General features: G+C 43.5%; 2 protein-coding genes across 2 annotated transcripts in view; one reads left to right on the top strand and one right to left on the bottom strand.

The window, feature by feature from the left end:
• Positions 1 to 165: 165 nt before the first annotated feature.
• On the bottom strand, positions 166 to 10,233 carry fsaf1 (40S small subunit processome assembly factor 1). The gene is made up of 7 exons (XM_080191913.1): positions 10,137 to 10,233; positions 8,745 to 9,112; positions 6,336 to 6,392; positions 5,085 to 5,180; positions 3,329 to 3,409; positions 2,061 to 2,080; positions 166 to 346 (listed from the first exon to the last, which is right to left on the bottom strand). The coding sequence occupies exons 1-7, from the start codon at positions 10,198 to 10,200 to the stop codon at positions 220 to 222; spliced, it is 813 nt and encodes a 270-aa protein (XP_080048039.1). The 5' UTR covers positions 10,201 to 10,233; the 3' UTR covers positions 166 to 219.
• Positions 10,234 to 10,535: 302 nt separating this feature from the next.
• Positions 10,536 to 27,164, top strand: part of gnpat (glyceronephosphate O-acyltransferase) — a 35,235-nt gene continuing 18,606 nt past the window's right edge. Inside the window, exons 1-6 of the mRNA XM_080191914.1 lie at positions 10,536 to 10,717; positions 13,902 to 14,093; positions 17,712 to 17,888; positions 20,425 to 20,554; positions 20,697 to 20,824; positions 26,681 to 26,756. Of these exons, the coding sequence (XP_080048040.1) occupies positions 10,661 to 10,717; positions 13,902 to 14,093; positions 17,712 to 17,888; positions 20,425 to 20,554; positions 20,697 to 20,824; positions 26,681 to 26,756 (760 nt within the window). The 5' untranslated portion in view covers positions 10,536 to 10,660. The remainder of the gene's footprint in view (positions 10,718 to 13,901; positions 14,094 to 17,711; positions 17,889 to 20,424; positions 20,555 to 20,696; positions 20,825 to 26,680; positions 26,757 to 27,164) is intronic.

Here is a 27,164-nt window from a genome sequence, read left to right on the forward strand (position 1 = left end):
TTTACTGTTTCCAAAACAAAAACTTATTCAAAACTGTCTGTGAGCTGGAGGTGGTTATTTGATCACATCTACTGGAGGTGAAACAAAACTTAAATCTCAAACTTGGCAAATTTGATGCCTAATCCCCGTAACCAAACAGTGCACCCAAAACAGACAACTGAGCTGCAAACAAAACATTTGTGACTAGAATGGAATTTATTTTTGGAAATTGCAACAAGTTTACATGCGTTTTGATTTGCTTTGGATTCTCTTGATGTCACTGCCCCTGAGAATCAGTCTTCCATTCTTAAATCGTCCCATCAGCCCAGTAGGGATAATTTCGGACCTCCTCTTCCTCCTGCAGGAACTAAATACCAATTAATTTTAGAGGGACGCTTCACACAATCTGACACTCCTATCCAGTAGAGGTTATTGGTGAATGGTCTCACCAATTCGGGTTAATTAACGTGCATTTCGAGAGAGACTAATGTAGAAAAGCATTTCATGGAGGTGCAAGAGAAAAAGAAAATGCAAACTGAGCAAAAGGAGGAGGGATCAGAAAGGTGGCCATCAGCCTGGTCTGTGTGTTTGATTTTTGAGGTCACAGAAGTGGGGCAACCAAGAATTTTAAGAGAATTCCAGGTTATGCGGCTGAGAAAGCTGAAGGCACATTCACTAATGGTGAGGAAAAGATCAAGGTACAGTAGGGATAAAACACATGTTACAGAAAGGCCATGGGGGCAGAGACAAGGACGAAAACTAAGACTTTGGGAGACAAAGTACTTCAATGAGAATGAAAGCAATGGGGGATCAAAACTTGGTGCACTGGAGTTTTTAGCCAGTTCATGTGAAAGCATCCCATTTTCCTGAGAACAGTCAGTGGCTAAGCATATCATTGAAAAACAGCACCTCTAACTCTGCAGTACTCTGTTATTATAACATCAATCCTGCTCGAGACTCTGGAGTAGGGCTTCTGGGACTAAGAGACAAGTGTGCTATCTATCAAACCATGGGCCACAGTAGCACAGTGGTTAGCACTGCTACCCCTTAGCGCCAGGGACCTGGGTTCAATTCCTGGCTTGGGTCATTGTGCAGACTCCACATAGACATTCTCCCCTTGTCTGTGTGGGTTTCCTCCAGGTGCTCCAGTATCCTCCACACTCCAAAAGACACGCTGGTTAGGCGCATTGGCCATGTTAAATTCTCCCTCAGTGCATCCAAACAAGCACCAGAGTATGACGACTAGGGTATTTTCACAGTAACAGTATTAATGTAAGCCTACATGTGACATTAATAACTAAACTTAAAAGGGGATATATGTCCTACAGGGATATCTGCCAGACTAGTCCAGTAGCAGTTAGTGAGACCACCAATAAGAGGGCAAAAACTACTTGACCTCATTCTCATGTAGCCATCTGGGCAATGGATCTGTCTGTAACAGTATTGTTAAGCATAACAAAATCCCATCTTCTTATAAAGGATACACACCATCATTTTGTATGGCACTACCATTTGCTAAATAGGATAACTTGGAACCATATCCATGCTCCTTCACTATCCATTTACTGGAACTCCTTCCTAACAGTACTGTGGGCACAGCTACACCAAATGGATTGCAGTGGTTCAAGATTGCAGCTCACAATCATCTAAAGGTCAATTAAGATGGCAATAAATACTGGTTTGGCAATTTCACATTCAGTCATCAGAACGTTTCATTGGAAAAATCTGCACTCTAACAACATAGAAATAGAGCTGGCTGCTAACAACATATCTGTGTAAGCAGATTGATAATGGGAATTCTGGAAAGGGACAACACTGCTTGAGGCCAGTTAGCGAGCCACTGACATGAGAGAAAGAAGCTTCAATGATCCGTAGTTGAGTGACAATCGATGGAACAAGAGATGAATTCTTGGATGAGATGTGATGAATTTTAAGAGGGCATGGGGTCAGCACAGAAGAAAATTAAAAGCGCACAGGCAACGAATATTAAAATTTGCAGGAAACCTGAGACTGAAGTCGATAGTTTTAAATGAAAGCATTAGAGGCTCAAGCTCTCTCAGTCTACTGGTTGTATAACTCACCTTTCTTCTTTCTTTCTCTTCTAGAGTGAAACAAAAGATTGGAAAACAGGAGTGAATAAACGTGTCACAAGATGTCTGTTAACCACAAACAGTACAAATAATACAAACATACCAAATAGGAGCACAAATAGGCCATTTGGCCTCTTGCACTTGCTCTGCCATTCAATAAGATCATGGCTGATCTGCTTGTGTTTTAATTTAGCCCCCAATAACTTTTCATTCCCTCGCCCAACAAGAATCTATCTAACTGCGCCTGAAAAATATTGATGAACCCACTTCAACCACCTGAGACCCTCTGAGGAAATACTTCTCATCTCTGTCCTAAAAGGGTGACCCCCTAATTTTAAAACATTGCCCTCTCGTTCTAGACTTGTCCACTAAAGGAAATATCCTTTCCACTTGCACCTTGTCAGGGATCTTATTTACTTCAATCAAGTCATCCCTCACTCCTCTAAACGCAAAGAGAAACAAGCCCAGCCTGTCCAACCTTCCTTTGCAAGACAACTTAACCTGCACATTCCAGGTACCAATCGAATAAACCTCCTCTACACTGCCTCGAATGCATTTACATCCTTCCTTAAATAAGGGGAACAAAACTGCACAGTATTCAAGATGTGGTCTCACCAATGCCCTTCGTAATTGAAACATAACACCCTTACTTTTATGTTCAATTCCTCTTATAATAAACAAAAGCATTCAATTACTTGCTGTACGTGCATACTAACTTTTTGTGATTCATACACTAGAACACCTTGATCCCTCTGCACCTCAGCATTCTACAATCGATCTCCATTTAATTAATCTGCTTTTTATTTTCCTGCCAAAGTGAACAACTTCACATTTTCCCACAATATATTGCATCTGCCTGATTTTTGCCCACACTCAACATATCTGTATCCACCTGCAACCTCCTTACGACCTCTTCATGATAAACTTTCCTACCATCTGCGTCATCTCCAAATTTAGCTACCATGCCCTCTCTCTCTTAATCTAAGGTCGCTGATATAAATTATAAAAGATTGAGGCCCCAGCATAGACCCCTGCGTAACTCTACTTGTCACATCCTGCTAAACAGAAAAAAAAACATTTATACATAGTCTGCCAGCCAGTCTTCTATTCATACTGATGTTACCCAATATGTTAAAATCGTAAGAGTTGTTATTTAACTATGCTCTGAAACTTGTGTCACAAGTAGAACAATGTCTGAAAAACATTACATATAAAAAATACTTGGCTGAAATAGCGTACTTTGATGAAACAATACTAACCGTTTCCTTCGGTTTCATTGCAGCTTTACTTTTTATCATTTCCTGGTAAATTTTGTAATTTATATATTCACGTTTTGGGGGCTGGAACAGAAGCAAAACAGGGAAAAAAGATGGTAAACATCAGGATGTGATTTTCAAATTCTAACAGTTACTACAATTGCAATGTGTCATTTACATGTGAATTTCTGACGTAAGCATTTTGTGAATTCATAGAATCCATACAATATAGAAGGAGGCCATTCAGCCCATTGAGTCTGCACTGACATAGATCATAGGGCCCCTTTCTGCACTGTAGGGTTCTTCGGCCCATCGAGTCTGCACCGAACACAATCCCACCCAGGCCCTATCCCCATACCCCTACATATTATACCCACTAATCCCCTCTAACCTATGCATCCCTAGACACTAAGGGGCATTTCTTAGCATGGCCAATCAACCTAACCTGCACATCTGTGGACAATTCCACACAGGCCCTATTCTTGTAAGCCTAGATAATCCCGCTGACACTAAGGGCAATCTCACCCAGACCTGTTCCCCATAACCCCAAGTATTTACCCACTAATCCCCCAAACTACACATCTTGGGACACTAAGGGAGAAATTAGCTCGGCCAATGCACCTAACCAGCATCTCCTTAGAGCGTGGGAGAAAACCGGATCACCTGGAGGAAACCCATGCAGACAGGGAGAATGTGTAAATTCCACACAAACGGTTGTGCAAGGCTGTAATTGAACTGGGTCCCTGGCGCAGTGAGGCTGCAGTGCTAACCATTGTGCCACTGTGTTCTACATATATGAATAAAAATAAATACATTAACATGTAGGATCCTATTACACAGGACAGCGGGGAGATCATCTTTTCCCTTTCTTTGAATAGTATTATGGGATCAGCGATAGAGCAGATGAGGTTGCTGTTTAACATTTCCAAAAAGGTGACACCACTGACAGTGAGACATTCCCTTGGTATTGTACTGCTAAATTTAGTGTTAATTTATTAGTCACAAGTAGGCTTACATTAACACTGCAATGAAATTACTGTGAAAATTCCCTCATCGCCACACTCCTGCGCCTGTTTGCATACACGAGAAAACCTAGCATGGCCAATGCACCCAAAAAGCATGTCTTTGGACTGTGGGAGGCAACCGGAGCACCAGGAGGAAACCCACTCAGACACAGAGAGAACGTGCAGACTCTGGAATGTCATTCTGGATTGTGTGCTTAATCATGCATCTAACTTGAACCCAGCTAACAGAATAAGTACACACAAGCTTTGTATAGATAACTGCTAGCACTAATGGTGGGGGGGGGGGGGGGGGGGGGGGGTGGAGGGGGAGCGTTGTGCAAGCTTTGTCTCTCTATATGCTACCACTATAGAACCTTAGGGCTGTACTTAGTGGCAAAGACTTGAAACCCATGTTCCCATTTGCTCATATTCCATTACTAAAAGATATTGTTTAATTTGTCATTCATCTGCTAATAAGGCCACAACTCTTTGTAAAGCTCTGGGCCCATGAAATTCATTAGAGAGCAAAGCAGCGAGTAGGAAAATAAACAGAAATAGCTGTCTGGGTTCAATGAGCTGGAATGCCAGGGTAAAGGGCAATACAACCTCTACTCTGTTCTGTAAGAACTGGATGAAGAACAGAGATCAACAGATAAATACATCAATCTTTGAGGCAAACTTTATCCAGGAGGAAAGAGTCAAGGTTGGAAACCACAGCAGATTATTTACAAACATTTATTCACAAAGTGACCTACTATAGCCCCAAGCATAATAGCTCGCTCTCGTTCAAACTCTCGTTGCTGTTCTTTTCTGTATCCTGAGAGACCAAATCTGTGCACTTCCAGACGAGCCTGTAAAGAGAAAGGCATTAACAATCAGTCTCCATTTTATTTACTTTAACGTTGTCTTCCCTGCTGAATGACAGTGATTTCTACTGGGATAATGATCTCAGGGTGCCTGGCACGCCTTTTCCCCAAACGGCTGTCATTCTCATGTGAGCCTAGGTGGACGAGTCAACAATGAGGTGCAAAGCCAAGTAAGTACAATGCTATCTATACCAGAGAGCGATCGGTTCAAGCAAGATTTTCAAAGTAACACAGCTTTCAGGAAAAGGTGCTTTTTTTTTTAATTCATTCATGAGACATGGACTTCACTGGCTGGCCAGCAATTATTGTCCATCCCTTGGTGCCCTAGTTCACAGGGCAGTGAGAGTCAACCACTTTGCTGTGGCTCTGGAGTCACATAAGGCCAGATCAGGCAAGGACGACAGATTTCCTTCTCTAAAAGGACATTAGTGAACCAGATGGGTTTTTTCCAGACAATGGTCATTAGCAAATTCCAGACTTTTTTTATTGAATTCAAATTCCACCATCTGCCGTGGCAGGATTCAAACCCATGGCTACAGAATATTAGCTGAATTTCTGGATTAATAATCTAATGATAATACCACTAGGCTATTGCCTCCCCAATCCAAAATAACCACTCTGCCACACCCACAAGAGCTAAGAAGCTAATTGCGCTGTTGTTTGAAAGCAGCAAATCTATCACAGGCCTAGAAGTAAACCTGGGACCTTGGTACAACCACAGAGATCTCTACTAAAGCAGTCTTCACGAAGTTTATTTTACGTCTCTGTCCATTAGCCATTATAGAATCATAAAGCACAAAACATTACTGTTAAACCACCATACCTATGTGATCCTACATCTCTGCTCTTTCCCAATAGTCTGGGGATTCTTTTTCCTTTGAAGTTATTCGATCTACTTCCACCACTCCTTCAGGCAGTGAATTCCAGATCATTAAAACTTGTGGCAAAATGAATTATCTTTATTTCATCTCTGTTCACCTTCCATCCCAACCAACGTCCCATTCCCCCGTCACCAATTATTAGGTTTAAATACAACAAAAGGTTCAGAACACAGAGCTGCTAATCACCATTTTTCTGCAGAGGACAATGTTCTAGTGTAGTCTGTATTCTAGAATAAAAAGGAGCTGAATCAAGACTTACCGTCTCCAAGCTAAATACTTTTTGTTGTGTATTGTTCTGCTTAACATTTTTCTTCACCTGAACACATGAAAATAAAAATAAATGAACTCAAAATTTAAATGCACCCAAGCAGAAGTCCACCATTGCAATAGCGATCACATCAGTTTAGAAAACGGGGTAAACCTTCTCCCCACAAATCCTGTAAACAAAAATTTACGTGACAGAGAGAGTAGAGATGGAAGGAGAGGTTGGGAGAAGTGGCAGGATGGATAGTGAGTGAAAGAGAGAGAAGCAGTTGGGTAAGATATTAAGTGGGTCCCAGAAACTTAGTCAATGTCAACCATTTTACCCTTAAGGGGAACCAGCCATCAACCCAGTTGTTGGAGAAAAGTTGAAGTTTATTTATTAATGTCACAAGTAGGTTTACATTGACATTGCAATTACATCACTGTGAAAATCCCCTCGTTGCTACACTCCGGCACCTGTTCGGGTATACTGAGGGAGAATTTAGCATGACCAATGCACCTAACCTGCAAGTCTTTTGGACTGTGGAAGGAAACTGGAGCACCCGGAGGAAACCCATGCAGACACAGGGAGAATGTGCAGGCTGCACAGTGACCCAAGCCAGGAATCGATCCCGAGTTCCTGGCACTGTGATGCAGCAGTGCTAACCACTGTGCCATCTAGGAAGTAATTAAAGGTCAAGTTAGAGAAGCACCAACATGATCCCAGGGATCATGTCTTGCTGCTGGAAGAGATGGTCTGCCAGGTGTCATTTCTATTTACTCACAGTTCTAGGAGCACAAGGACCCCAAAAAAAACACAAAGCGTAAGGAATTTTATCTCATCAGCCTAAAGTAATGCATGAAATGGTGCGACACAAGGACTGTACATAGACGCAGGCACAGCTCTCTTTGTGCCTGGTGCCATACAGTAATGGTTCATATCACGCTGCAATCAACAGCACAACAAGCTGGAAATCCACAACACTGGGAAGCACTGGCTAAGACTAGACAAGACACATAGTGTTACAAAGTTAGGTAGAGTAATTGTAGACTGGGAGTAGGCAGTTAGAATTTGGTGTGTGTAAAATTGTAAAATGCTAGGGAGGAAAACATTGTGTGGTCCCGTTAAAAGCTGGTGCTTTTTCTGTGCTTAGAGATTTAAAATGCAAGTACACAGAAAGCCCAAACTGAAACATTTGTATCGGAAGGCCAAACAGCCATTTTTAACAAGTCAACAGGCTTTTGAATTTAGCCAATAAATTTGAATCAGGCACTTAGATATCAACAATCTATTAAAATTAAATCTGATGGTTTTGACAACCTAGGACCAATCCTATTGTGGGGAATTTTTATATGTCATCACGGGTATAAAAGGTGGCAGTAGGACAAACTGGAGGAGAGCAACTGCCACCTGCCACAATTAACAGCTCTTGTCTCAGTTCGAAAGCGTCAGTCAGTCACTGGCTCTCATAGCTTCACAACTGTGTCTGCGTGGGTTTCCTCTGTGTACTCCAGTTTCCTCCCACAGTCCAAAGATGTGCAGGTTAGGTGGACTGGCCGTGCTAAATTGCCCCTTAATGTCAGGGGGACCAGCTAGGATAAGTGTATAAAGATAGGGCCTGAGTGGGATTGTGGTCGGTGCAGACTTGATGGGCCGAACAGCCTCCTTCTGCACCGTTCAATGTTTAGAGAAAGCACCACTTAGATAGCAAAAGGTACCAAAGAAGAAAGAAATCCAGACAAAAGAATCAGAGAAGGCCCAGAAGGTTCCGGAAGACACAAAACCTGGTTGTAATTTAGGGTGACTAAATTCTATTTTGTTAATGAGTGGGAATTTATTTTTTTTTGAATAGTGTACCATTACAATCATGTTTTATTCGGGAATAGTTAATAGTTAGAAGGGATTTATTCAGTTTGTTAATAATTTAGTTAAATTGTTCGCTGTTAGATAAATAAATTGTTACATATTTTAGTGTGAGTGACAGCAATTTATTTTTCCTTTAACCACGAGAAGTTGCTAAAGAGCAGGTCACACCACTTCACATGAGGCAAGGTGCTCCTCTTTGGGTTTTCGGCATTAGTGCTTGGGGAGGGGGGGGGGGTGAAATCAATCGCCGCTTTATAACAATATCAATGAGTGAGCCTGCCCAGAAGAAAGGCAAGAGATCTCACGCTCCTTCCAAACTCCTTCTCCAAACCAAGACCGTGGGTTGGGAGCCTATTTTGTACTGGTGCAGATTTACCATTTAAAAGCAGGCAGAAATGGTAAAGGAAAGACAGGAAACAACTGGCACTCGAGATACAGAGGAGAGAAAGAAAACAAATATGCAGGAGGAGGTTGCACAGATTGTCTAGCACTGTTAATGTAGCTGAGAAAACTTCCAGTATTTTAAAATGATGTTTAAAATGAAATTCAGAAGCTTACTTTGTTTTTTTTCATAGCCGGCTTCTTTCTCTTGCGAGACTCAGTAAAGGTTACGACTTCTACTGACCCCTGTTTGCTGTTGGTGACACTTCCGTTGTTTTCTTCCTTTGCTGTTGCCTGCACCGCACAGTCAGCCATAGAATTGAGAAGTTCAGCATGCAACTTGACAAGACACTTTGGAACCCTGCGTGCTGAGTTGGCTACTGTCTTTGCAACTGACTGACTTGTTGTGGGTAGTGTGGTGTTGCAAGGCACAAGCTGGACCTCTGAGCAAAGTGTTTGCTCTTCATTCTTCTTTTGCTTGCATTTTCTCCTTTTCAGCTTTGCTTTTCCTTTCCTGTCCGTCGTTTCATTCACTGTCGTTTCTTCTACAATAGTCAATTTGAAAAATACCATTCAAAGAGGTTTAAAGCAAAATAGCCCTGCAGTTTCCCAAATGCACACGGGGATTATGTTTCACAAAGTCACCCACTGGTGGTGAAGCACTTTGGTACTTGGCCATCAGCAGCAGCTCTCTCCTCTCATCCACCCCCTGGTTACAGATCACCAGCTCAAGTCTTACTCCAGACACTTAACCTCATATCCCAGGCCAGACAGTAACTGTTTTGATGAACTGTTGTACCAATCAGAAGGCTCATCTTTCAGATGAGATCACAGAATCATAGAATCCCTACAGGAAGAGGCCATTTGGCCCATCAACCTGCACCAAAAACAATCCCACCCAGGCCCAATACACATAACACCACATATTTACCGTGGCTAATCCCCTGACAACAAGGGACAAGTTAACATGGCCAATCCACCTAAACTACACATCTTTAGACTGCGGAAGGAAACCGGAGCACCCAGTGGAAACCCACACACTGGGAGAATGTGCAAACTCCACGCAGTCACCCAAAGCCAGAATCAAACCCAGGTTCCTGACACTGTGAGGCAGTAGTGCTAACAACTGTGTCACTGCATTACGCATGTTAATCTGAGGCCTTTCAGTCTTCACCTGTAGATGCAAATGATGCCATGGCAACCTGTTGATAATGCCAGGACAGCCCTACCAATTACTCAGTCACCATGGCACAGAAGGAGGCCTTTAATTCCAATCCACGTTGGCTTTCTGTAGATCAATTCAAAGAATCCTATCCATCCACACTCCAAAAGCTTAGTCCCCTTCAGCACCCATCCAATTCCCTCCTAAAATACTTCATCGCTCCTGAGTTCCAGCTCATTACCACTCATTGAGTAAAACAGGCTCTTTGTCACATTCCCCCCATGACTGGGAATTGGTCAATCTCCTCCCCACCGTCTGGCCGGGGGTAAGGGAGCCTAAAGCAGAGGGAGTTTTTTTTCCCCCTATTCTCTCTCTCTCTCCCATACACAGCGATCGGCCACCCTCACCGCACTGGTAAAGCCGACTCAGAAACACATCCAGCGACAATCCTTCACTCTTCTCCTCCTCCATGTTGGCTGTCGCAAGGCCACGGTACGTGCCCAACGTCAGACGTCGGGAGGCGGATCCTCTTCACGTCACCGCGCTGCGCGCTCGAAGCGTTCTTGAGCACTTGGTGGGCGGGGCTCCCTGGTCGGCAGATTTGGCAGTGGGCGGGGCTTCACCGCAGACGGAGGCTCACGCCATGCGCGGTGGGCGGGGCTTCGGGATAGGTGGGTCTCCCTGTGGCGGCGCTCCCGTAGTGGCTGCTGAGAGGGGGGCGGGGCTTCACCACGGCAGGTGGTGGGCGGGGCTGTGGCTGCCGTTGAACGGCAGGCGCGGCTCGCGCTGATCGCGGTCACTCCCTCTGTCACTATCTGAGTCGTCCGGGCCTGGTGTCGGTCTGTAATGTCGGCGCTGAGTTGTGCCGGGCTCTGGACCTCAGTCTCTGTTTCTAGCGGAGGCCGCGGGCAGGTCTTATTATGAGACGCAGATGTCTCATTTGGCCGCAGTCAGCATGGCGAGCCCGGCCGTGGAGTCTCTGTACCCGGTGAGTGGGGGGTCTGCCTGGGTCGTGGGGCGATGCTGAGGGCCCCCAGTGACTGGGGAAGGGCTTAGTGCTGCTATCACTGGGAGGTGACAGGCACATTCTCTGCACCTTGTTTGTAAGCGTGAAGGGAGGGTTGTACCGGGATGTGAACATGAGGTATCTCCTGGGCCCTGACTCCAGGAAGTCAGAGGTTAAGGCAGTTGCTGCAAGGAGATAGCAAACCCCTGGCAGTGATGAGCTAGTGAGGGACTGAGGCAGGAGAGGCTGTGAGATTGCAGGCTTTAATATGAGAGATGGAGATCCTGTACTAACTTCAAAGGGCTGAGAACAAACATCCCTCAGAGGGACAGGAAGTACCTGTCGCAAGGAATTAAGAAATACTTTTTATATTTGTTTAATGCTGAGACAGTCACTGATTGGGATCGTTAGAGATCAGCTATTCTGATTCAGTCCTGACAACCCAATCTTGGAAATTAGATACCTCTTCGTCTTGGATCAATAATGAGGCTAAATATGGAAGCTGTTTTCAGGATTGAATTTGAAGGTTGTCTTTGGGACACTGTAACTCAGTTACTCGTACCTCAGTAATAACGCTCCTCTGATTTAAAAGGCTGTGGATTCCCTTGCTACTCTACGGCACAGTGGTTAGCACTGCTGTCTCACAGCGCCAGGGTCCTGAGTTCAATTCCTGGCTTGGGTCACTGTCTGTGTGGAGTCCGCATGTTCTTCCCATGTTTGGGTTTTCTCCAGGTGCGCCGGTTTCATCCCACATTCCAAAAGGTGTGCTGGTTAGGTGCATTGGCTGTGCTAAATTGTCCCCCAGTGTGTGTGGCGACTAGGGGATTTTCACAGTAACTTCATTGCAATGTTAATGTAGGCCTACTTGTGACATTAATAAATAAACTTTATACAGAGACACAAAATCGGGACTGACACTCAGTTCTGAGGGAGTGTTGAACTGTCAGAGGTACTGTGCTTTGGATGAAATGTTAAATCTGTTCTCTTAGGTGGATGTAAAACATCATTGCGTTTAAGAACCTAGGAACTAGCTAGGGACAGGAGGAGGCAATTCAGCCCCTCAAGCCTCTGCCATTCAGTATGCTCAAGGCTGATCTAAACTCAGCCTTAATTCCTCTTTCCTGCCCATTCTCCATAACCCTTCAACCCTTTACTAATTAAGAATTTGTCTATCTCCTTAAATTTACTCAGTGTCCTGGCATCCACTGCTCTGGGGTAGCGAATTCCTCAGATTCATAACCCTTTGCGAGGGGTAATTTCTGTTTTAAATCTGCTACTCCTTCATCCTAAAACTGTGACCCTTCTAGATTTCCCTACAAGATGAAACATCCTCTCTACCCTATCAATCACCTTTATTATTTTATATACCTCAGTTACATGTTCTCTCATTCTTCTAAGCCCTAGTGAATATACACCTAAACTGCTCAATCTCTCTTCATAAGACAAACACCTCAGCTCTAGAATCAATCTAACGAACCTCCTCTAAACTGCCTCCGATGTAACTATATCCCTCCTCAAGTAAGGGACCAAAACTGTACACAATACTGCAGGTGCTATCGCACTAATGCCTTGTACGGTTGCAGTAACATTTCCTTGCCTTTATACTCTATTCCTTTAGCAATAAATGCTAAAACTCCATTTGCAAAGTTAAGCCACTACTGTGTGGCATCTCTTTACCATTAGCAAGGTACCAAAAGTGTGCACTTATTTGAAGTGTGATTTACAAGGATATGAGAATAAACTCTTGTGTGATTCTGTTTAAGAACTTTGCCTACTTTTGATTGCCAATCCAGAATGAGCTAATGGTGCAATTCTGTAAATTTACCCTTCATTATTTAGAACCATGCAGTGCAGCAATTAAAAAATATTTATTCTACAAATGTATGATTGCCTGAACTCTTAGATCACAGAATCACAAAATTTTTACAGTGCAGAAAGAGGCCATTTGGCTTGTATGATTTTTGCACTGACTCTGAGTAGTTCACTTACTGCCATTCTCCTGTCTTTTCCCCATAACCCTGCACATTCTTCCTTTTCAAATAACCGTCTTAATTTCCCAGGAATGTCTTGATTGAACCTGGCACCCATCACATTCTCAAGCAGTGCATTCCAAACTTTAACCACTCACTACATGAAAAATGTCTTTCTCATATTGTTTCTGCTCCATTTGCAAAATACTTTAAATCTGTGTACTCTCGTTCTTAATCCTTCCAAGTTTCTCCCTATCTATTCTGTCCAGATCGAGGGGGATTGAATATAAAAGTAGGGAGGTCTTGCTGCAGCTGTATAGGGCATTGGTGAGGCCGCAGCTGGAGTACTGTGTGCAGTTTTGGGCGCCGCACCTGCGCAAGGATATTTTGGCCCTGGAGGGAGTACAGAGGAGGTTTACTAGGCTGATACCGGAGTTGAGGGGATTGAGCTATGAGGAGAGGCTGAATAAACTAGGCTTGTACTCGTTAGAGTTAGAAGAATGAGGGGAGATCTCATTGAGACGTATAAGATGATGAATGGGATGGATAGGATAGAGGTGGAGAGACTCTTCCCGCTCAAAAAAGACAGTAGGACTAGGGGGCACAGCCTCAAGATAAAGGGGAGGCGGTTTAGAACGGAGTTGAGGAGGAACTTCTTCACTCAAAGGGTGGTGAATCTCTGGAATTCTCTGCCCGTTGAAGTGGTGGAGGCTGCCTCGCTAAATATTTTTAAGAAGCGGGTTGATGGGTTCTTGATAAGAGAGGGGATTAAGGGTTATGGGGAGAGGGCGGGAATGTGGAACTGAGCCACAACAGATCAGCCATGATCTTATTGAATGGCGGGGCAGGCTCGAAGGGCTAGATGGCCTACTCCTGCTCCTATTTCTTATGTTCTTATGATTTTGAATATCTCCTTCAAATCTCCTTTCAACCTTCCATGGAAAACCATGCTAACTTTTTCAATCTAGTTATTACTTGAACCAGTAACTGGACCTACATAAGATAAGGGTAAAGTACTGCGGATGCTGGAATCTCTACTCTTACAAAGGGTCATCCAGACTGGAAGTGTTTGGCTGTATTCTCGCTCCACTGTTGCTGTCAGACCTGTTGTGATTTTGAACATTTTCTGTGTTTGTAACTGGATCTATATGTTTCTTTTACCTCTTTAATTCAAAATCATGTTTTTTGCATGATAGCAGAAGGATATGACACTGAATAAAAGAGATGGATTTGAAGACTTGATGGAAGAACGCAGACACAGCAGCGATCTGAGATATGCTATGCGTTGTTACACTCCAGTCGTTTATAAGGACCTTGTGCCCCGTACCCCTAGTGCTCTCAGGAGTATGGTACTGAAATCTGACCAAGTGCAATATGTCATCAAACAGGTAAGGGTCTGCACTGAATTTCAGTGGATTCCGTTGTATTAACAAATGTGAAATTTAAATAAGGTTTTAGCAGTACATCTGTTTTGTCTTCCAAAATCCAGCTACATTCAAAGTAATCTTGTTAATTAAGGTAATGTTGGAGCTGTACAGAGTGTTGTTAGACCACAGCTGGAATACTGTGTGCAGTCCTGGTAACCTCACTACAGCAAGGATGTGATAGGGTACAAAGGAGGTTCATCAGGATGTTGCCTGGAATGGATCATCTGAGTTATAAGAAGAGACTAGACAGGCTTAGGTTGTTTCATTTAGAGCAGAGAAGGCTGAGAAGGACAGGACTGATGTGTATAAGATTGTGAAGGGCCTGGACAGGGTGAGTAGGGAGCAGCTGTTCCCCTTGGTTGAGGGGTCAATCACGAAGGGGATTCAGAGGTGATTTGAGGAAAATACTTATCACTCAGAGGGTGGTGGGAATCTGGAATGCACTGCCTGGGAAAGTAGTGCAGGCCAGAAACCTTACAACCTTTAAAAAATATTTGGATGAGCAGTTGAAATATCATAACATTCAAGGATATGGGCCAAGTGCAGGAACATGGGATTAGCGCACCTTTGGTTGTTGTTGGTGCAGACTCATATAGGTTTACAGCATGGAAACAGGCCCTTTGGCCCAACTTGTCCATGCCACCCTTTTGTTTTTAATCCTTAAACTAATCCCAATTGCCCACATTTGGCTCATATCCCTCTATACCCATCGTATCCATGTAACTACCTAAACGCTTTTTAAAAGACATAATTGTACCTGCCTCTACTACTACCTCTGGCAGCTTGTTCCAAACACTCTCCTCCTTCTGTATGAGAAAATTGCCCCTCTGGACACTTTTGTATCTCTCCCCTCTCACCTTGAACCTATGCCCTCTAGTTTTAGACTCCCCTACCTTTGGGAAGAGATATTGACTATCTACCTTGTCTATGCCCCTCATTATCTTATAGACCTCTACAAGATCACCTCTCAGCCTCCTATGCTCCAGAGGAAGAAATCCCAATCTATTCAACCTCTCTTAATAACTCAATCCATCAAGTCCTGGTAGCATCCTAGTAAATCTTTTCTGCACTCTTTCTAGTTTAATAATATCCTTTCTATAATAGGGTGACCAGAATTGCACACAGTATTCCAAGTGTGACTTTACCAATGTCTTGTACAACTTCAACAAGACATTCCAACTCCTGTATTCAGTGTTCTGATCGATGAAACCAAGCATGTCAAATGCCTTCTTCACCACTCTGTCAACCTGTGACTCCACATGATCTTTGTTCTGTAACTCTCCCCAGTGCCCCACCATTAATTGAGTAAATCCTGCCCTGGTTCAATCTACCAAAATGCATCACCTCGCATTTGTCTAAATTAAACTGCATCTGCCATTCATCAGCCCACTGGCCCAATTGATCAAGATCTTGTTGCAATTGGAGATAACTTTCTTCACTGTCCACTATGCCACCAATCTTGGTGTCATCTGCAAACTTACTAACCACATGTCCTAAATGCTCATCCACATCATTAATATAAATGACAAACAACAGCGAACCCAGCACTGATCCCTGAGGCAGGTCACTGGTCACAGGCCTCCAGTTTGAAAAACAATTCTCTACAACCACCCTCTGGCTTCTGTCAAGAACAACAAGTTTATTTGATAGTAAACCCACAATCTTTCGAGGTTTGCCCCTTTACCCCAGTCCAATGCCGGCATCTCCACATTCTGTCAAGAAGCCCATTTTGTATCCATTTAGATACCTCACCCAGGATCCCATGAGATTTACCAACCTACCACGCGGTACCTTGTCAAAGGCCTTGCTAAAGTCCATGTGGACAACATCAACTGCACTGCCCTCATCTACCTTCACCTTACTTCAAAAAACTCAAATCAGATTTGTGAGACATGATTTTCCATCACAAAGCCATGCTTACTGTCCCTAATCAGTACTTGCATCTCTAAATACCTGTAGATCCTGTTTCTTAAAATATTTTCCAACAACTTACCCACTACAAATGTGAAGCTCACTGGCCTGTAGTTCCCAGGCTTTTTCCTTTTTAAACAAAGGCACAACATTTGCCGCTCTCCAATCTTCAGGCACCTCACCCATGACAATCAATGATTCAAATATCTCGGCTGGGGGACCCACAATTTCCTCCCTAGCCTCCCACAATGTCCTGGGATACACTTCATCAGGTCCTGGGGATTTATCTACTTTGATGTGCTTTAAGACTTCCAGCACCACCTCCTCTGTAATATGTACACTCATAGAACATAGAACATTACAGCGCAGTACAGGCCCTTTGACCCTCAATGTTGCGCTGATCAGTGGAACCAATCTAATGACCTTCTAACCTAAACCATTCCAATATTATCCATATGCCTATCCACTGATCATTTGAATGCTCTTAAAGTTGGCGAGTCCACAACTGCTGCAGGCAGGGCATTCCACGCCCTTACCACCCTCTGAGTAAAGAACCTACCTCTGACATCCTTCCTATAATTATCACCCCTCAATTTAAAGCTATGCTCCCTCGTGTTCGCCATCACCATCTGCGGGAAAAGGCTCTCACTGTCCACCCTATCTAATCTTCCAGGATGATTGATTATCCTGGCACATCACCCATCTACCTGTCAGAACCTGTGGTGACAACTTCCCTGTAACTAGTGTCTGTCACACTCTCTGGATGCTCTGCAGTGCATCCACCTGCTGCTCAAAGAGAACACTGCAGTATGAGAGGAGCTGCAACTGGATATATTTCCTGCAGACAAAGTTGTCAGGGAGACTAGCTTGCTCAATGACCTTTTCTGCGCTGCATGACTCTGACTGTTCCTCCATTGTTGGACCTTAGTCCTGTCTCTGGATTTCGATTATATTTATATTAAAACCATGGCATCCGTACACAGTGATGTCACTTTGCATTAGTGCTACAGTCGTAGATCATTGCATCCATACAAAACTGTCAGTGCTGCAGTAGAATTTGAGATATTCCTGCCTCCGTGCCATCCTTTTGCTTTCACTCACTGGGGAGAGTAGTTAAGAATCAGGAACAGTGTGCACATGTGATGGGTGCCTGGAATGTACCGTCAGAGGACGTGGTGGAAGCAGGCAGATTAGCAACGTTTAAGAGGTATTTGGATGGGTACATGAATAGGGAGAGAATAGAGGGATACAGACCAAGTAAGAGCAGAAGACTTTTAGTTTTGTTACAGCATCATGATCGGCACAGTCTTGGAGGGCCAAAGGGTCTGTTCCTGTGCTGTACTTTACTTTGTTCTTTGTATTAAAAACTAACTTTAGGGCAGTGGATCTTCCACTGAACGTGGCGGAGTTGATATATCAATAGTTGTCTGGAACAATTACTGTGAATCATTAGTAGCTGTGAATTTAGAGAGACATCTGCATACATGAAAGCATCAGCAACATTGTTTTATCAGGTACAAAGCCATATGTTTTGTGGGTTTGAAGCTGTCTTTGAAACTTGCAATGTTAAATGCTATGTAGCCTGTTCATGTGGATACTGTTTGAGGGGACTGGAAAATTACTTTTATTAAGCTCTGTAATTGCACTTTTTATGTTGTATTTGATCAGTTGTCAAAAGAAACTGGTGAATCTCCAGATATCATTAACGATGAAGCAGCTGACATTTTGGAGAAGATGGGCCATGGCCTTCGGTTAAGTGTAGTCCGATTCTTTGCATTTACCCTGAGCAAAATCTTTAAAGCCCTATTCCAGAAAGTGCGTGTGAACGAAGAAGGAATTCACAAGGTTAGTTTCTATCTTCTATGATCTTGTTTTTCACTAATCATTTTGTTCACATTACTGAAAAAGTGATTCAGATATTACTTTTGTCTGCAAAAATGTACTGAATGTGGTATTGCACTTTGGAAATAATATTTCTAAAATTCCCTGAATACCCCCTGTGTTTCTGTTCCCTCTGCTTTTCTGTTTAAGATAGTTATGTGCTGGGTACATTTTTATGAGTGGCAATAGCCCTATCTTTCTGAAGTGGCTTTTTTCCTAACATTAGTAGCTGCACCTTTTTGCCCAGGCCTGACAGTCAAGAATTCACTCCCTCAATCAGTCCCCTTCATCGCTCCCTAAAGCTCACCTTTAGCTGAAATTTGGTTACCCTTCTTAATCTGTCTTTGTTTGGTACTGTTTCCATTTTCTTTTCTATCTAATGGAACTACATAAAAGTTTAAAATTTATTTTATTAGTGTCACCGATAGGCTTACATTAACACTGCAATGAAGTTACTGAAAATCCCCCTAGTTGCCATACTTCAGCGCCTGTTCTGGTACACTGAGGGAAAATTTAGCATGGCCAATGCACCTAACCAGTACATCTTTCAGACTGTGGGAGGAAACCAAAGCACCCAGAGGAGACCCACGCAGACACGGGGAGAACCTACAGACTCTATTCAGATAGTGACCCAGGGCAGGAATCGAACAGGGGTCCCTGATGCTGTGAGGCAGCTGTGCTAACCACTGTGCCTGCTGGCAATGAAAAAATTATCTCTCTCCTCTAAATGGTGCCTGTCTCTGGCTTGCTGGACAAGTGAATCCTGCTCATGCTATGCTGAAAGTAGTGGTCAGCTTCCTCACTATTGCTCCACAGGCCAGAGTCTCTGACTTTAAGACTTACCCTCCTGTACAATGTTCTCTGATGCAGGAAATCTATAAATGCAGCTTTAATAGTAAATGCTATAGGATAGCAAAGAAAATAACACTTGAACATAGAATCATAGAGGTTTACAGCATGGAAACAGGCCCTTTGGCCCAACTTGTCCATGCTGTCTTTTTTTTTAAACACCTAAGCTAATCCCAATTGCCCGCATTTGGCCCACATCCCCCTATATCCATGTAACTGTCTAAATGCTTTCTAAAAGACAAAATTGTACCCGCCTCTGTTACTACCTCTGGCAATTTGTTCCTGACACTCACCATCTTGTGTGTGAAAAAATTGCCCCTCTGGACACTTTTGTATTTCTCCCCTCTCACCTCTCACCTTAAACCTATGCTCTCTAGTTTTAGACTCCCCTACCTTTGGGAAAAGATATTGACTATCTAGCTGATCTATGCCCCTCATTACTTTATAGACCTCTATAAGACCACCCCTCAGCCTTCTATGCTCCAGAGGAAAAAGTCCCAGTATATCCAGCCTCTCATTATTCAATTCATCAAGTCCTGGTAGCATCCTAGTAAATCTTTTCTGCACTCTTTCTAGTTTAATAATATCCTTTCTATAATAGGGTGACCAGAACTGTGCACAGTATTCCAAATGTGGCCTTACCAATGTCTTGTACAACTTTAACAAGGCGCCCCAACTCATGTAGTCAACGCTCTGAACGATGAAACCAAGCATGCTGAATGCCTTCTTCACCACTCTGTCCACTTGTGACTCCACTTTCAAGGAGTTATGAACATGTAAACTAGATGTCTTTGTTCTGTAACTCTCCCCAGTGCCGTACCATGAACTGAGTAAGTCCTGCCTTGGTTCAGTCTACCAAAATGCATCACCTCACATTTATCTAAATTAAACTCCATCTGCCATTTGTCAGCCCACTGGCCCAATTGATCAAGATCCTGTTGCAATCAGAGATAACTTTCTTCACTGTCCACTATGCCACCAATCTTGGTGTCATCTGCAAACTTACTAACCATGCCTCATTCAAATCATTAATATAAATGACAAATAACAGTAGAGCCAGCACTGATCCCTGAGGCACACCACTGGTCACAGGTCTCCAGTTGGAAAAACAACTGTCTACAGCCACCCTCTGGCTTCTGTCAAGTATTTTGTATCCATTTAGCTACCTCATCCTGGATCCCGTGAGATTTAATCTTATGCAACAACCTACCATGCAATACCTTGTCAAAGGCCTTGTTAATGTAAAGCAAAGAACATGAGAGGGCTTTCAGCACCTTGAGCTTGCTTCGCCATTTAATAAGATAGTCGTTTATCTGGCAGTAACTTCAAATCTGTGTCCTGCCTACCCCCAATAGCCTATCACCCCCTTGCTTACCAAGAATATATCCACTTCTGCCTTAAGAATATTCAGATTCTGCCTTCGCCGCCTTTTCAGGCAGCAAGTTTCAAAGACTCACGACCCTCTGAGAACTAATTTCGTCCCATCTCAGTTTTTTTTTAAACAGCAACATACAAAGTTTGTCAAGCTTTTTCCATTCCGATGGATGGTGCACAACTTGCAATGCTTAATTTTGTAAGGACAGATACTTTTCTTTGAAGTGGAATTTATCTGTATTTAATAAGAATCTGTAAATGTGTTTCCTTATTTCAGCTACATCAGGCTATCCAAGAATACCCAGTTGTTCTGCTGCCAAGCCATCGCAGCTACATAGACTTCCTCATGTTGTCATATATTATGTACACCTATGACCTTTGTTTGCCGGTCATTGCTGCAGGAATGGGCAAGTATCAATTTTCATGCAAAAGCTGGGTATATTTAGTTTAATTACTGGAGACTCTGGAATCTGACATCACTTGATAACAAAATCTGTTTTCTTTCTAATCTTAACTTTATGCACACTAATGATTTTGTTTCCTTCACAGATTTTATGGGAATGAAAATAGTGGGAGAGATGCTGCGAATGTCAGGTGCTTTTTTCATTCGTCGTTCATTTGGAGGAGACAAGCTATACTGGGCAGTTTTCTCTGAATATGTGAAAACAATCCTGCGGGTCAGTCTTCTGTTTATTATGATACACTAAGAGATGAATCGGTATTCTTTTGGAGTTGCTGACATGTTACCACCTTGTTGAATCTGTCTTAATGTTTCAATGCAACTGTCGTACTGATGCTGTTGGGCTGTTCGGTGATCTTATCCTCCTGTATTAACTTAAAAGTACTAATTGCAGCACAGTAGGAAGCCATCTGGCCCGCTGTATCTGTTGAATTTTTGCTAGAGCAATCTAAAATGAATCCCAACATCCACTCTTTTCATGGTTTCAAATTTTAACCACCTTTCCCTTAAAGGATGCAATCATCTCCACCTCAGCTCCTCTCTATGGTAAAGCAATCCATGCTCCAACTCATCTCTATGCAAATATGTTCTGGCAATTTTCAATTGATTATCCCTTCTCATTGTGCTTCTAACCTGAGCAAATAATTTTCCTTATTCATTTCATCAAAACTCTTTGGAATTTAAAAAATCTGTAATATGTTTCTTAAATTTAATTGAATTATCTAAGTAACATCCTAATGGAGCGGTACTCTTGTTTATTCTACAAAATGGAATGCAGATGAACAGAGTATTGCACTTTTTAAAGTGCTGTTGCTATGCATCAGTGATGATGTAACTGAAAATTTATTTGCATTTGTCCAGCACTAACCAGAAATACCATTTTTAACATCAGGTACGTTCTCACTTGCAAAAATAATGGTTGAGAAAATTATTTAAACTACAGCCTACATTAAGTATAGATGTCTGTCTCTGGTGTTTTACAAGTAGTAATAGATGGAGAAGGGAGAAGAGGAAGAGGGGCAAAGTGGGGGGAGCACTATCATGGTTAAAGAAGAGTCAAATGGGTTTTGATTGCAGTAAGACAAATGGCAAGGTGGAAATGCTCAATGAGGAGGTTAGAAGGCCTGGGACTAAGGTGCATGAAAATTTAGCTGCCAAATTGTGAGCAGCAAATGAACAGCAACTTATTTAGTCCCTTTAGGATAGCGTGGTGGCACAGAGGTTAGCACTGCTGCCTCACAGTGCCAGGGACCCAGGTCAGTTCTGCCTTGGGTGACTGCCTGTGTGAAGTTTGCACATTCTCCCCATGTGAGTGGGTTTCCTCCAGGTGCTCCGGTTTCCTCCCACAGTCCAAAAATTTGCGGGTTAGGTGGATTGGCTATGCTAAATTGTCTCTTAGTGTCCCAAGATGTGTAGATTAGGGGGAGAAGCGGGGTAAATATTTGGGGTTATGGGGAACAGGTCTGGGTGGGGTTGCCCCTTAGTGACAGGGATTACATGGGGCTACAAGGATAGGGCCTGGGAGGAATTGTTGTGAGTGCAGCCTCAACGGGCCGAATGGCTTCCTTCTGTATTGTAGGGATTGTATGATACTTTAATGTATTGAGACGTCCCAAGACACTTGCAGGAGCATTATAAAACAAAGTGTGACGAGGAACCACATGTGATATGACCAAAAGCTTGGTCAAAGAAGTAGCTTTTAAGGAATGTCCTAAAGGAAGAAAATGAGGCCGAGAGGCAGAGTGGTGTAGGGACGGTATTCCAGAGTTTAGGGTCTCAGTAAGTGCTAAGAGGCTTGGTGAGTGTGTGTAAGAAGTAGGTGGAGGGAGGGATTTTTGATAAGAGAGGGGATTAAGGGTTATGGGGAGAGGGCGGGAAAGTGGAACTGAGCCACGACAGATCAGCCATGATCTTATTGAATGGCGGGGCAGGCTCGAAGGGCCAGATGGCCTACTCCTGCTCCTATTTCTTATGTTCTTATGTTCTTATGATTTGTGGAGAGGTGTGAAGGTATAACTAAAATCTTAAAAGTTAATTCTTTGTACAAATACATTGGAATTCATCAAAGATAAGATTAGAGATGCAGGAGGTGAACATAGGCCACAGCATTTTGGATGAATTGTAGCTTATGGAGGATAGAACTGGGAAGACCAGAAGTAAGAGTATTGGAGAAGTATAGTCAGGAAGTGATAAATGTGTAGATTAAGGTCAATGGCTGCATCCAGAATGGACAGGACAGAAGCCTGATTGTAATGATTCATACATGAAGTAGTGGGTAAGTAATTGAAGGAGTGATGCATTTCTGAACTTCAGAAAGATTCAGAATGTGGAGGATGGAGAGCAGTTGGGAGGGTTCAGAGCATTTCATTTGATTATGGGGTGTTAGCAGATTTTAAAGTTATAGCAACAGAGCAGAACAGAATATGAACAGGTTATTGATGCCAGTGATAAGGGCTTGCTGCAGTTATACAGAGTCTTGATGAGACCACATCTGGAATATTGTATGCAGTTTTGGTCTTATCTGAAGAAGAATGTTCTTGCTATGGAGGGAGTGCAGCGAAGGTTTATCAGACTAATTTCTGAGATGGGAGAACTGACATGAGTTTAGAAGAATGAGAGGAATCTCAGAAATCTATAAAATTTTAACAGGACTACAAAGGTTAGATACAGGAAGAATGTTCCCAAATGGCAGGGGAGTCCAGAATCTGGGGTCACAGTCTGAAGAAAGAGGATAAACCATTTAGGACTGAAATGAGAAATTTCTTCACCCAGAGAGGGATGAACTTGTAACATTCTCCACCATTGAAAAGGTCAAATCACTAGGGCTAAATGAATCAAAGGATTTGGGGATAAACAAAAAAAAAGGTTACTGAGTTGCATGACCAGTCAGGATCATAATTAATAGCAGAGCTGGTTCAAAAGGCTGAATGTGCCTGTTTTCTACATTTCTAAGAGAGGGAGAAAGTGACTGGTCAGGAACTGGAACATGAAATAGTCATTGACAATACGAATAAGACTGGGGGAGATGGAGAAGAATCTATTGAATAAGAAGAGTCAAGTGCCTGGAGGAGGCAATAAAATGTCAGGATTTTCACTTTTGATATCTGAAATAAAGATGGAAGATACATTGGGAGGAAAGACAATTTGTCATGTCTAAGCAAATTTAGAGCGTTTCATTCTCTGCAGTATTCTCAGACTTAACAGGGCAGAGGTAAATGGACTGAGACCTTTCCACTTCACTTGTATAGAATAGGAGTTTTCTATTGGTAGTGAGAAAGAGCTAAGAAACACACATGAACTGAACTCAAATTACCACCCTCCCACCTTGAATTATTCCTTCATTTTTAAAAGCAGTTCTTCTGCCACTTAATTGGGAACATGAATTTTTCTGTGATTTGCAGCTGACTATGGTACATGGCTAGAGAGATCTGTGGGTGCAGCTCTCCCAAAAAAATTCTAAGGGCGGTTTTCCCATTCCGACCCACTAATTTTTTGACGGGTCGGGAGACACGCGTGTGCCAATTCACGGGATTCGCGCGTGCATGCACATGGCCTACTGCCAGAAATTCTGCATGGTCAGGATCACACAAGAAATCGGCAGCAAGACCAAGTAAGTCATTTAAATCTATTTTTAATGTAATTTGGATGTGATTATTGGGCCTGGGACTGAATTCTCAGGCCCGATACATCATTACAAATTCGATCTGGCAAGGTTTAGAGTAGCTCCCCCAGTTTTGGAGTGAAGGGGCAGCAAATGGGGTCATCCCCAGGAGTTCAGGTGGTGGGGGGTTGGTGCCCCCTCGGTATGGGCACCCTGGCAGTGCCAGCCTGTGTCCCCTGGCACTGCCCAAGGGGCAAAGTGCCCATGCCAAGCGCAGCACCTTGGCATTGCCCATCAGGCATCGGTCAGTGACAAGATGGTAGCGCCCAGGGGCACGGCCTAGGAGACAATTGGCGCAGGTGAGGGAGGGTTCCGCTGCCACTCTGCATTGGGATCCGGTCAGAGCTGGTGGGAGGCTAGAGTTCGGGGTGGGCTGGGGAGGGTGGGAGTTGGGGCTGGCCCGGGAATGCTTGTGGGGACTATGATCAGACCATGGTGGGAGCTGGGGGACAGCATTGCAGGGGTCCTCGGCTGGTCAGCAATTGAGCTGGCTAGCAAACAGGATGTCTGACAGATCAGGGCCACTGCGCATATACAGAGTTCCAAAACTGTCAGAGTCCAGCGCAAATAGGCCCCGCCTCCTAATTTTTCCAATTTTGACCTCTGCCCTGCACAGAGTGGGGGAGCTACTCTGAACCACGTCAAAGTGAAATTGTAACGGTGGGGTGGAAGATGCTATCGGGCCCGGAGAATCTCATTTAAATTACATTAAAAATAGTTTAAAATGACTTAGCTGATCTTCCTGCCGGTTTCCTGCATGGTCCTGACCACACTGGATTTCTGGTGGTGGGTGAAGCGCAAGCATCATGAACGCCTGCAACGACTCCCGTGAGTCGGCACACACTCGCGTCTCCCAACCCGACCTGCCAAAAAATTAATGGGTTGGAATGGGAGATTTGCCTGCAGAATGTTTTTGGGAGAATTGCCCCCTAAGTGTCGAATTCGCGTGAAAACTGGAATAATTCATGTTAGGTTTTTTCAGTGGAAGTTCAGGGAATAATCTCCCACACTCTGTGCATTGCAGAGGCCCTTGCGCTGGCCCCTGGGCCCAGCCCCGAACCCCCCTCCCCTCCCAGTCTGTCTCCACCGATTTCTCCCTCCTTGTCCCCAGATGGATGATTTCCCTCTCCCGGCTTACCGCACTCCAGCCTGCCCTGATCGCTGACTTCCCTCCTTCCTCCACGCTGCCAACTGCAGAGTGGCAGCGGGACTCCCCCACAGCCACCAGTCACGCTCCTAGGGCCACCCCCATATACCCCACCTCCTTGGCACTGCCCCAAGCCTGATGGGCAATGCCAAGGTACCCCATGGAAATTAGCAGTGCTCAAGGGCAAAGTGTCAATGTGCAAGTGCCCAGGGGACACACTCTTCCCACCTGACCCTATGGGGGGCCTGGATTGCCCCCTCCCACTTCAGTGGGGTCAGGCTACTAGTTTGCCATTAGTGACGAGCTTGTGTAATTCCTGCTGGAGTGAATTATGTTGGCAGGGTGGGAGACGCTAGCATGCCTGGAGACTTCAGTCCTGGGCTCACTAATCACATGTAAATGAAATTGAAATAACCATTTAAATGGCCTGCATGTTTCCCCACCGATTTCCAATGCAGAGCAGACATCGCCAGAATTTCAGCACTAGGAGACAGGATGCTTGCGCAAACCCCGCAATGGGATCCTGTGATGGGATCCTCCCGGCCCACTACGCTAAAAGATTAGCACAGCAGGATGGCAGAATTGCGGCCTGCATTTTAAGTTCCATCAGAATAACATCACTGATAAAACTATTTCATTCCACCTGCTGTTCTTAAATTCTTTCTGTAGCCATATTCAGTATTTTTTCAGAACTTACATCCTTGAAAAAATGCTCTCAGATTAAGTAAGAATTGAATTGCTTTTAAAAATAGCTTAATTCCAGTTTGGGGGAGTAATTTTGAGTGTAGTTAACGTGTATCTGAGCTCTTTCTCATTACCAGTAGAAAACTCTTTACTTCTATACAATATAAATGTATGTGTCTATTTATGTCTGCCCTGTAAGTCTGGGATAGTCCTTTCTACTGTGACAAAAATGCATAGTGATGATGGAACTGAGGAGATATAGTATTTTCAGTCATAGGAGCCATTTGTTCACCAATCCTGCACGATCATTGTAAAGCCTTGCTCAATGAGAGCACTGGTATTAGGATCATCACAAGAATGTTATTGTACTTCTGGTAGTGTTGAATTGCTGAAGGAGTCTACAATGTGAAAAGTCCAGGTGAAGTAAACACCTGCCTTATTATCCTCTGCTTACTGCATTAGAGAGAAAAGTTCTGTGGGGTTCTTTTTGTCTCTGGGAAAAATAATTATTTGCTGCTAAATGGACTACGTTTTTCTATACCAGTGCAAGCCGGTATGTTAACTGAACACTCATTTTTCAGAACGGTGATGCTCCTGTTGAATTTTTTGTAGAGGGGACTAGAAGTCGTACCGGAAAATCTCTGATTCCCAAATTAGGTGAGCTTGGGGGTATATTTCAGTGGGGTTGAAGGGCTGCTATGTCACTGAAATTTTCTGGTCATGCAATCTTAAACCATACAGGTCCAAAATGTTGTGATCTTTGCACTGTTTTAAATATCTGTTATCGTTGTGAAACTAACAAGAAGTGTCTGGGACCACCTGGCAATCCTCTTCCGCTTTTTCCAAGAGCCCTGCTATTGTGTGCATGCCTGCACCATTCACAATGCAGCACTGTAGAGATGGCCGGTCACTTGCCACAGATGAACTATAAATTGATGTAAAACCTAGACCATAATTTATTGTATCCAGTTTAACAACTTGCCATTGTGGCCTTTGAATTCATAACCTTGGGTTACTAGTCCCAATCTAGAACCACTACTAATGTATCCTTGTAAAAACTGTATG

The sequence above is a fragment of the Carcharhinus amblyrhynchos genome, chromosome 7 (assembly GCF_965287045.1).
Source record: "Carcharhinus amblyrhynchos chromosome 7, sCarAmb.v2.hapA, whole genome shotgun sequence".
NCBI lineage: Eukaryota > Metazoa > Chordata > Chondrichthyes > Carcharhiniformes > Carcharhinidae > Carcharhinus > Carcharhinus amblyrhynchos.